This window comes from Camellia sinensis, chromosome 10, assembly GCF_055761805.1.
Source record: "Camellia sinensis isolate YWXY chromosome 10, ASM5576180v1, whole genome shotgun sequence".
In the NCBI taxonomy this organism is placed as follows: Eukaryota; Viridiplantae; Streptophyta; class Magnoliopsida; order Ericales; family Theaceae; genus Camellia; species Camellia sinensis.
Genome location: NC_138970.1, coordinates 155,259,775 through 155,271,917, shown reverse-complemented (window position 1 = coordinate 155,271,917; position 12,143 = coordinate 155,259,775). Strand labels below are relative to the sequence as shown.

The window sequence follows — 12,143 nt, the reverse complement described above, 5'->3', positions numbered from 1 at the left end:
TTTTTATTATTGGCAATCCCGTTTGACAAAACTTCTTTCAGTTGTAATTTTATTCGCTCTTGTATTTCAGTGAGAATATGAGTTTTAGATGCGAATCCAACCCGAATTGTGCCTTGTAGAGAAGTTTGTGATGCTAATACTTTCAAGATTGCCACTTCGCTGATTATGACGGGGATCGAGCTACCCAGTCAGCTCGCGGGAGTCCAGGGTGCAGCGCCCCTTGGCGGGTCTGGGGCAGTGCCACGGCGGGGTTGAGGGGCAACGCCCCCGAAGCAAAATGCAAAAATGTGTTCCAAGTTGCCTGTCCGCTCGAGCGGAGAATGCTGAGTTCCAGAAGTTTATTCGCCTACAAAAATACTGAATGTTGTTTTTTCCCGCTCGTGCTGAACTTTCCGCGCTCAAGCGTAGGTCCGGTCGAGCGGCCAATACGACGCTCGAATGGAGATCGCGGGACAGTTTTCTATAAATACGTGTTTCAGTCCAAATTTCGGATTACTTTTTCTAGATCTTCTTCTTGGGTTCTAGGGTTTATATCTAGGGATATTTTGCTAGTTTTCTTTGATATTTTGATTGGGTATTCAACTCATGGTTTAAAGAGTATACATCAAAAGATTATTTGTTTGTTCTACACAAAAGAGAGAGTTGTTCTTCGGTGGATTTTGAAGAATTCGAGCCTGAAGCTTTGGTGGATTCCGGAGTGGCTCATCGTCAAGACAATTCCGAGGTGAAGACGGGGTGCGAAGAGGGCATATAGAGGTTGGTTCAATTCGGGCGTAGATTTGCTAGGTAATTGAGAGTATACCTGTGTAATTCCTTTATATCTTCTTAGTGGATTGTTTTGTGGCTGTTGCCCGTGATTTTTTATCACAATTGGAGGTGTCCAATTATGATTTTTTCACGTAAAATTGTTGTGTCGATTTGTCTTGATTGTTTGATTAGGATTGTTGTTTACTGCTTAAAATTGATACATAATCACAAATCAACATCTAAGAAATTTCTAGATTTTTTAATTTTTATTCAAAGGAAGTCTTTGAAACTTTCAAGGCATAGAACCTAAACACAATTACTTGATCATTTTGTTATTTGGTGAAATTTTAGGTAAGCTTTTTGTCGATCTAAGCCTAACAAAAATTTTACTAACAAGATCACAATCTTAAATTTCTTTGTTTTCAAAACACACACACCAAAACAACAAAAAAAAAAAAATCCCAAATTGATATAGATTCCAACCGTGATCAAAAACATTTTCACCTCCTTTTTGTTTTGTATGTTGAGATTATGGAATTTTTAACTGTAGTCCAAAACATATAGTAATAATTTTTGGTCATAATATATAGTGGTGTTTTGAAAATTGGTGAAAAATTTTTTGTGATTTTTTTAATTTTTTTGGTATAAAAAAATAAAGATATAAATGACCCAAAAAAATCAAAAAAACTAAAAGAACTCACTTTTTACGAGCTTCTGAAAATCTATGTATGCTAGTTGAACGTGTTCACACCCAAAGCGACGACTTTTCAAAGATGTATTTATTATAGGAAAAATTATTTATAAGTCTTATTAGGGAGACATATGTAATATATGATCTTACTAAAAAATTTATGTTTTCATAAATCCTGTGGGAAGTTTGTTAACATATTTACCCTCAATATTAGTTGTTAATATCATAAATAATAGTAAAACCATATATAGGAAATTGAATGTTACCATATATCATATCTATATAAACGTAACGTAATGTAACGTGACACCTACATAAACGTAACGTGACACCTATGATCTATGGTAACATGAAATTAGGAAATTGCATGTTACCATAGATCATATCTACATAAACGTAATGTAACGTAACGTGACACCTACATAAACGTAACGTGACACCTATGATCTATGGTAACATTCAATTTCTTATATAGAAAATTGAATGTTGCCATAAATTATATTTACATAAACGCAACGTGACACGTACAACATTCAATTTCCTAATTGAATGTTATCATAGATCATATTTATATGAAACGTAACGTGACACCAACATAAACCAGCAACATTTTCACATTTAATTTAAAAAAATAAAAACTCATTAAGTTTGCGAAATGTAACGTGACACGTTACGTTACGTTTATGTAGGTATCACGTTACGTTACGTTTATATAGATGTCACGTTATATTACGTTTATATCAGTGTCACGTCACGTTATGTTTATGTAAGATTTTGTGGAATACATTTCTATCTAAATAAGACTTGAAACTCTATAAGAAATTACACAAAACTTATCCTATTACAAGTGTCTGAAAAATAATTTATAAATAAGTCACCCTTTATTATACGAACAAATTAATGTCGTCCACCAAACCACCATTGTCTGTAAATAGGGACATTTTACTATGTTTGTTTGGTTCAATAGCGCATAGTAAACTTTTGTTGTCTTCAAACATTGAAATTTTAATATTGTAAAATAAAGAAATTTGAAATGCAAGCATAAAAATAGCAAAAATGGAGGCAATATCCTAAATGAAATACCTAATTTCAAATTGAAACCTAAAAAAATTCAAAATGATAATTTGAGTTCAATTTTTAAAATTTCCTCAAAACAAAGATATTTCTCTACCTCGAAGATAGAGAGTTTTTTTTTTTGTGTTTTTAAAAATTGAAAGCCAAAAATTACAAAATTAAGGCAAAAGCCAATCATGATAGTGAACAAACAACCACCACTAACAATTTTTGGGAAGTAGAAAAAAAAGTTAGTTTATTGATTTTTTTTAATTATTTTTGAAAAAAATATAAAAAAGAATATAAAAGCGGTGTGATTTAAATAAGTCAATAAATTAATAAGTTAACTTTTTTTTAGACAATGATAGAGAACACTAAAAGTGGTGCTCTAAAGTAACCACGGATGATGTAGCATCTATTTTTTTTTTAAAAAAAAAAAAAAACAGACACAACAACATTGTGGCAGTGGGTGCCACATCATTAATAGTGGCATTAATTAGTGCTCTTACTCATTTTTCTTTTTTTTTTTTAACTTCCCAAAATAAGCTTAATTAGGCCTTTAAATTAAAGAAAAACTAGCATATCACCCGTGCTATGCACGGATTGTATTTACAATTATCTACATATGTGAATTGTGATTTTAAATTTTTTTTTTTTTTAAATGTCTTCTTTTTTTCATTTTTTTATATTATATTAAAGTTTAATATTTTGATAATAATAATATGTGTTGGAATTTTCAAAAAATTAAATGTCTTTTTTTTTTATTATATTATATTAAAATTTAATATTTTGATAATAATCATATGTATTGGACTTTTCAAGAAATTTTTTTTATACTTTTTTTTAATGCATTAAAGTGTTATTATGAGAGATAATAATCATATGTGTTGGAACTTTTCAAGGAATTCATATGTGTTGAATTTCAAAGAATTTTTTTTTTCTGCTTGTTCTTAATGCATTAAAGTGTTATTATGAGGGTAAGACTTGGGAGTTGGGAGAAGTTAATAAATGCTAAGATTTTTTTTTTTTTTAATCAAAAAATCAGGAAATTTAGATTGGGAGATTGAAGCTCCCACAAGCCTTGGAGTTAAAAAACCCCTTTTACTTAATATATAGTATAGATAGATAGATGTGTTGAGACTTTTTAAGGAATTCATGTGTTGGATTTTAAAAAAAAAAAATTATGCTTGTTCTTAATACATTAAAGTGTTGTTATGAGGGTAAGACTTGGGGGTTAAGAGAAATTAATAAGTACTAAATTTTTTTTTTTTTTTAAATCAAAAAATTTAGATTGAGAGATTGGATCTCTCACAAAATTTGGGATTAAAAACCTTTTTTTCCTTAATATATAGTATAGGTTGGCTAACAGTCCGACGCATTGACTGTTTTGTGGTAGATGTCTGAGCTTGAATCTTTGTTATAACGACACAAACACGACACTTTCTTGATAACTTTGAACATATGGTTAGAAGAATCATTTTTGATATATTTCTATTTTTACATCTATATTTTGTATTAAAAACTTTAAAATACCATAACTCTAACTACATAAAACAATTTTTTAAAATAAAATTTATATTTTTAAATTTGTCTTTTCCAAATCTTTAAAATAACATCCACGTTGAATATGAAATTTTGAAAGAACAAATAAGCTTATTTATCCCATTTTGAAACTAATTTAAGGTAAGTCAAGTGAAAGGAAAAGAGCCACGGACACACAATTATGTATTTGGCATCATGTACATTTTGTTTTTCTGTTTTTTTTTTTCTTATTTTATTGGCGCCAGTGATTAATTATTAAATTAGCATGCGAGAGTTAAGCTCTCACTATCTCTTTACAATCACCTAAATCTTGCCTCATTTCATTCCAAAGAGTAAAGTGAAAGACTTCTAATCAGGAGAGACTTTGGTTGTGTCTGGTTATGTATTCCAAATACATTTTCACCCATTGATTTAAGTGTGGTGTTGATTTTAAACTTTTAAATTATAATTTCACATCCACTTTTGAAAACTCATTTCCAAGCGGAAAAATTTAGTTAACCCAGATGTCCGGCCGGTTGACCGGAACAGTATTGGTTTTTTTATTTTTATTTTTTTATTTTTTATATTGTAAATAAAAAATATTTTTGAATTTTTTTAATTTTTATATGAGTTTTGAATAGAATTTTGAATTGTGTGTTTAGTTATGAGTTGTAAATTTTTGAATCAAATAACTGTTCTAATTTCAAAAACTCAAAACTCCCTCCAAAACTCAATTTAAAACTCATTTCAAAACTTATAAGCAAATAAATTTTTTATATTCAAATCATAATTCCAAAACTCATAAACTCAAAATGTAATTTTATTCTCAAATCATATTTAGAAAACTCTACCAAACGCTACCTTTAGTTTTTCAATCTTGTATTTCTGGACTTATGATAAAAAAATATAAAATAACGTTTTTGTGCTAAAATAACCAAGCGAAACCACCTTCAACTAATTGAAAATGTTGCAGAACATTGCAGTTTATCATGAAAGATTATCTTATTCAACTTATATATATATATATATATATACACGCATATTAAATCAAATTAAGACTTGTATCACACTCAAAAAGGTACGGTTATATAAATTCTTTTTCATCGATATGTTTTATGAGAAAAAATAAAAGATGTTGGAGAGAAATGAATTCATTCAGAGCCAAGATTGCAGCATAATGGATGGTGGTAGCCTTTGTGATGGGTGGTTTGATGGTGATCAGTGGTGGTGGTTGCTACTCCTCCATCTCCTCTCTCTGTTCTTTTTGTTCTTATTTGTATCTTTCACTATCACTTCTTTTAATTACTATGACCCAACAAACATTCCTAATTTTTATTATCGAGAAATTTTATGGTGCACGCCCATCAATAGGTGTGTATCATATTCATCCTATTATATATTTTTGTGATGTATATTATGTTTTTTTTTTTTTTGGATAAAATTATATAATTTATAGTTGTAAAATGAAGTCACACATTTTGTGGTATATTAAGCACTTTCTAATAGAATTCGTAATTTCATTTCTGAATCACAAATTGACATAATCCTACTAAAAAATTATGTAACATCTATCACAAAATAATATTGGATATAGCAATACCCTTTACAATTTCCTATATAAAATGGATGCTATGAAAATTAACAAATCAAACAAGGGATGAAAATTGATAAATCAAAAATGGGCATTCTAGTAGTTTTATCATTTCATTGATAATGTCAGCCGATAAGGAGTGTCATGGTATTTTCAATAATAATAGCGTGACAATGTGATTTCAATGTTATTTAGGAAGTGCTAGTGGGCACAAGTGTATTATTCAAACATATTTGGAATCATGGGAAAATAATATCCCAATACTTACAACCAAACACCCCAAATTGAAGCTGAAAATAGGAAAACAAAAAGCTACAAAAACACATTAAGAGGACAAAGAACATGAATATGATGGAACAACAAAAAAAAAAAAAAAAAAAAAACAACGTGAAAAGTATAAGCCAAAGAAGTGATTACACTAAAAAAAACCAAAAAAAAAACAGCAGTGATTTAGACCCCCTCAAACTTTAACCCCCATCACCCCCACACACACGTGGCGGGTGGTGATTGGAGGAGGAGAAGAAGAAAGAAAAAAAAAAAAGTGACCAATCAAAAAAGAAAGGGGGTCAAAGGGGATAGGGGGAAATGAGGTCCCAATCTTTATTCAAAAAAAAAAATCAAAAATCATGAAAGGATCCTATGTACCATTTGTCTGGGAAAATTACATTTTAGTGGAACAGTGGTAAAAAAAAAATTATATTTTTATGATGGTGTAATTACACATGTGTAAATTCATTCATGTGCTTAATTTTAAAAAATTAATTTGATAAAACTAAAAAAAATTAAAAAATTCAATTTTTTTAATAATTTTTTTCTTTTCTTGATTAGAAATATTTTTAAATTGAAAAATTATCCTTTTTTATATTTATTTTTATCAAAATAAAATGTATTTTTTTAAATAAAGGGTTAATTACACTAAAACTTCTTAACTATTAGAAAATATTATTTTATTCTCTCATTTATAAACTTGTATATTTTGACCACTCAATTACAAAAATGTAAAACTTTCAACTCTTCCAAACTGAGTAAATATTTTATGTTACGAGTATTTTCAATAATAAGTGTGACAATGTGATTTCAATGTTATATAAGAATTATTAGTGTAATATTATTTTGGGCACAAGTGGTGTAATATTCAAACATATTTGGATTCATGCGAAAATAATATCCCAATACTTACAACCAAACACCCCAAATTGAAGCTGAAAAATAGGAAAACAAAAAGCTACAAAAACACAATTAGAGGACAAAGAACATGAATATCATTGATGGAATAACAAAGCACAAAGTACATGAAAAGTCTAAGCCAAAAAAGTAATTGCACTAAAAAAACAAAGAAAAAATTTAAAAGAAAAAATCATGAAAGGATCCTATGTACCATTTCTTTCTTGTGCCTCTTTCTTAAATGCGCTTATTGTCACATGGATCAAAATCAAAACAGTAGTAGTACATACATCAATTATGTATTAATATTAATTATGATATTATTATTAATTTTATTTATTAGATAAATTATAAGATTAATTCTTGAGCCCTCGAATTTGCCTCAAATTCGATATTTTATTTTTTTTTATTTTTTTTCAAGCTATGTTAGTTTGGTTTTTTATTTTTTATTTTTTCTCTCTTTTCTTTTCTTTTCTTTTTGCAAGGGTGGTTATATATATGGGTGTGCTAAAAAATTAGACATTCTGCAAGTGAGTTGGGTTGGATTGATTGGGTGATAAAATTGATTGATCAATTTTTTTTAATTTTATTTTATTTTATTTGTTAGGCTGTGTTGGTTTGTTTGTTTGTTTGTTTTTTTATTTTTTTATTTTAAAGGTGGTTATGTATAGGGGTGTGCCAAAAAATTAGACATCCCGCACCAACTCATCGTACAAAATTATATAGAATTAACGATTTTAACCATCAGTCTAACTGATCAATCAATTAAGTTGGACTGATTAAGTGATAAAATTGACTGATCAGTTAAACTGTTAATTAAATTTTGTTAATTTCATATAATTTTATAGGATGAGTAGGTGCAAAATGTCTAATATTTTATATTAGACATTTTAACTCACCCATAAAAAAAAAAAAAAAACAAACAAACAAACAAACAAACAAACAAACAAAATAAAAAAAAAAACACATTAGAAAAAAAAAATGGCACTCAAACCAAATTCGAGGCCTCTAGCACTGCTGAAATTATAAATATCAAAAATATCTTAAATTATGTCATATCATCAATTGGTACACTAGTTAGTATACTAATTGGTATATATAACTCAAAATGCATATTTGGTTAAGTTTTCAATTTTTAAAAATATATATATTTTTTAAATTAATTTGATTAAAAAATAATTTTTTTTAAAAACATTCAATATTTTTAATCATTTTTTTCCTTTTCTAGATTATAAATATTTTTAAATTCAAAAATTACATTTTTTATATTTATTTTTATCAAAATAAAATCTATTTTTTAAAATAAAGGGTTAATTGCACAGTTGCACTAAAACTTCTCAACTATTAAAAAATATCATTTTATTCTCTCATTTATGAACCAGTACACCTTGACCACTCAATTATAAAAATGTAAATGTCAAAACCTAATATTTTAGGAAAAATTACATTTCGGTGGAACAGGAAGAAAAAAAAATATATATTTTCTTGATGGTACAACTCTTCTCTATACATAGGGCCCATTTGTTATATGGTTAAATAGATAGAAGGAGATTAGGATGGAGGTGGAATTATTTAGTGTTGTGTTTGTTTGTAGAGTTGGGGAGGGGATTAGGATGAAGGAGGTGATATAGATGGAGGTTGGAAGGGGGATTGAGATGGAAGAGGTGGAGATGATTTTAGAAAAATAGTGAGGGGATTATAAATTTTTTTTATTTTTTATATATTGGGAATTTTTTTTAAATATTAATGTTTAATTTTTTAAAATTTTTTTTATTTGTTTTATTATTTTATATAAAAATAATTTAACAATTCCTACACTAACAACTATCATCGAAACAAACACAATTTTACTTAATCCCCTCATTATCAATACTCTCACTAACAATCCCTTCACTATAAATCTTATTCACTCTACCTCTGAAAACAAACGTTCATTCATGTGTTTGATGTAACTCTTCTCGTAGAGTTGTACCCAAAAAAAACTTCATTTACAGTATAATTTTTTTGTCATTGCCCCATATATTTGCAATTTCTTCAATATTTTGTCACAGGTATGCATCATGGTTGAAATAACGTTATGTACCCTTTCACCCAATAATTAACGTATAGTAAAATATGAGATCGAAATTTAATGTGACGGAATACTAGGATTTCAGATGGAACAAAAAATGACTCCAAAAATCTTATCTTTACAATATGTTAATTAAAAAAATGAAATGGTACACCACGACATCTTATTCACGTGAGTCACCTGTTATGTAAAAAAATAAATAAATAAATAAATAAATAAATAAATTAAATTAAATTAAATTAATTCGAACCACCATAAAAAAAGGTATAATTGTACATTTTTTATATTTAAAAATTTAATAAATACAGATTCACAAAAAGAGAACAAAACGATACTCATTAATAGCTAAAAGAATCTAATGTAATTAATACTAAAATAAATTCAAAAAACAAATTAAAAAAAAATCAAGCCAAAAGAAACTCAACCGACGACTTAAACGAGCAAAGAATTTTCACATATCCAAACACTGCCGACACTTGAGTACATTACAGAATATTACAAATGCACCAATCCACTTCCTTTACATCATCATCACCCAAAACTTTTTCCCCAAATCAAGTCCGTCCAATTCACCTTACACCGACAGTAACTCTGGTCATGACCGCACCAGAACAAAATACCCAAAAAATCACCAATTCCACTCCACACAATACCCCTTTACACCACCCACCTTCGTCCTCTTTGGTCATTTCACACTCAATTATTGTTTCCGCGGGATACGAGTTTTGATCCAGTGCATCAACTATCAGAAAACAACGGTGCATGACGGAACAGATCGTACGGTGCCCACAAGCTATCCAACGGACAAGGTTTCTTGGAATCAAGTCTTAGCCATGGCTTCCCTTTCCCACTCCAATGCAACAGACTGACCGGACCAGGGTGCAGATCTCTACACAACCCTTGAACATTGTCTCCGCCGAGCCCATGTTGATTCCATCGATGCTCAATGCTCTCCACATTCCCAGCAAAAACCAGTAAAAATGGAGGCAAAGAACCCAACTCATAGATCCTATACCTCTTCTGTAATCTCATCCAATTCTCAAGCTTCTCAGTGTACTTCCCTTGTCTCCATTTTTGAAGATCGATTACCATCACACCCGTGTTGAAATAACATGGGTTTCGATTTGAGAAGACTGTTGAGAAAATGGGTATGGACCAGAATTTGTTGGTGAAATAGGAACTGAAATTGGCGTGGCAGTACTCGGGGGCACCGAGGACGTGGGATTTGAGGTCGATAGACCACAGATTGGCTATGTTGTCGACCACGATGAGGTCGGAATCGAAGTAGATTATGCGATTGACGGAAATGGGGATGAGGTCGGCGAGGTAGATGCGGGCGTAGTTCAGGGGTTGGTCGAGGGCGCGCCGGATGGAGGACGAGATTTTGTTTTTAACGAGGTTTGTGTCGAAGTGGTGGAGGTGGAAGGAGAGGTAAGGGAAGGTGGTCAGGATGGTGCGGCGGAGATCGGCGGAGTTACGGCGGTGAGTGGTGGTGGAGGAGAGGAAGTGGAAGACGATGTTTTCAGGGCAGGTGGCGTGTTGAAGGACGGAGAAGACTCCGGCGACGGAGCCGCGGAGGTAGGTGGTGTCGAGGGTCATGGCTATGTGGATTATGGAGGGGTTGTGGTGGTTACATTCTTTTCCGTTTCGGAATTCCGGGGCTTCTTGGAATTCCGGGAGGTCTGCGACGACGGTTGTAGAAACTGTCGCCGCTAATGCCACCGTAGCGGCTAAATTGAGGGCTAGGAATAGGAGGATGGTGGTGGTGAGAGAGTGGAGGTCCGGTGGCATGGTGGTGGTGATGATCGGTGGTGAGATAAGATAGAGAGGTGGACCAGGTGGTGTGTGTCTGTGTGTGTGTCTGTGTCTGAGTTTAGTATGTGTGTGGCATGGGGATTTTTGGAGTGTGGAACGTGAAACAAACAAGGAGTATTTTTGGCAAAATTGAGTTGAGCTGGTGCCAGGCTGGAATCCCGCATCATTTGTCTCTGCGTGCATGTGTTCTCAAAATTTAGAGGTAGGAATCCTGTGATGGTGGTTGCATGGGTACATTCGTGGTGCCGTAAAGTCACATGTACAATCTTGTGAGACAAAAATAAAAATAATAATAATAATATATAAAAAAAAGAAATAATTTAGTATAGTATTATAAGATTTAAAATTAAAAAAATATTGATACACAAGTTTATTTTTTAGACTCATTTTTTAAATTTAGTGTTGTGTCAAAAAGATAATTAGTTGATATATAATTATTAATTAATCATCTTCTTAACACATCATTGGGTTTAGAAAATAAGTCTAACTTTTGGGCCTGAATAACGATACTCTTTAAAAAAATAATAATAATAAATAATCTCTATAGAAAGAATGATCTATGGCCATGTTTGTTTCGCTCTAAGGGTGTGGTAGGATTGAGTGAAGAGATTATTAATGTGATAATATTAGATTGAAGAAATAGGAAGAGACTAGTAATGCTATAGACAGTATTAATATATAAAATTACTATTTTTTAATTTTCAGTATTATTATTCTTTTATGTTCTAAAAAATATAAATTTTTCTTAAAAATCACTTAAAAATTCACTAAATATAAAAAAAAAATCGTATTTTTTTAGTATTTATTAAAAAATTTAAATATTTCTTTCATTAATAAATTATTTAAAACATAATAATATTAAAAATTGTCTTCTATTTTCAATCTAAGGGGGATTGGAACAATCCCAACTCCCCCAATGAGTATGTTAATCCCACCCCGGGAGATTGGTAGTCTAATTGGACTAATCATAGTCTTATAATATATTAACACGACCAAATATAGTTTTGATGGGCTCACAGATTATTAATTCAATCCTCTTTTTTAAGAAGCTAAATAAACATGGCCTAAGCCTCTATTGCAAAAGAAAACAAAGGCCCCCACAAGGTAGAAAATCAAATTTTCACACATAAAGGATTACTACATCAATAAATTAAAAATTAAGAAAAACAAATAAAAAAAAAACTAGATCCAAGCCGTTATCAAATTCAAAATTCTATTACTCCTTAACTTTCAACTGGAAATCTAAAACTCCACCTCCGTTTAGCAAAATCAAATCTTAAAGTTTTGAGCTTAAAAATAGAGAAGGTAAAACAATAATCCGAGTTAATAAATCTGAGAGAGGATCAAAGAAAAGGAGAGAGGAGAGAGAATACGAAAAAGTGAATAAACTATCGTGGTCTTCCTCTCCTCTATAGGAAAATATAGAGAGACAAGTAGAAGGGTTTTAGGGTTTTCACAAAAGACAATAATTAATTTGAGTAAAAGTTATC

General features: G+C 30.4%; 1 protein-coding gene across 1 annotated transcript; it reads right to left on the bottom strand.

The window, feature by feature from the left end:
• Positions 1 to 9,093: 9,093 nt before the first annotated feature.
• Positions 9,094 to 10,981, bottom strand: LOC114284553 (putative galacturonosyltransferase-like 3). The gene has a single exon (XM_028227492.2). The coding sequence runs from the start codon at positions 10,834 to 10,836 to the stop codon at positions 9,577 to 9,579; it is 1,260 nt and encodes a 419-aa protein (XP_028083293.2). The 5' UTR covers positions 10,837 to 10,981; the 3' UTR covers positions 9,094 to 9,576.
• Between the last annotated feature and the right edge of the window lie 1,162 nt (positions 10,982 to 12,143).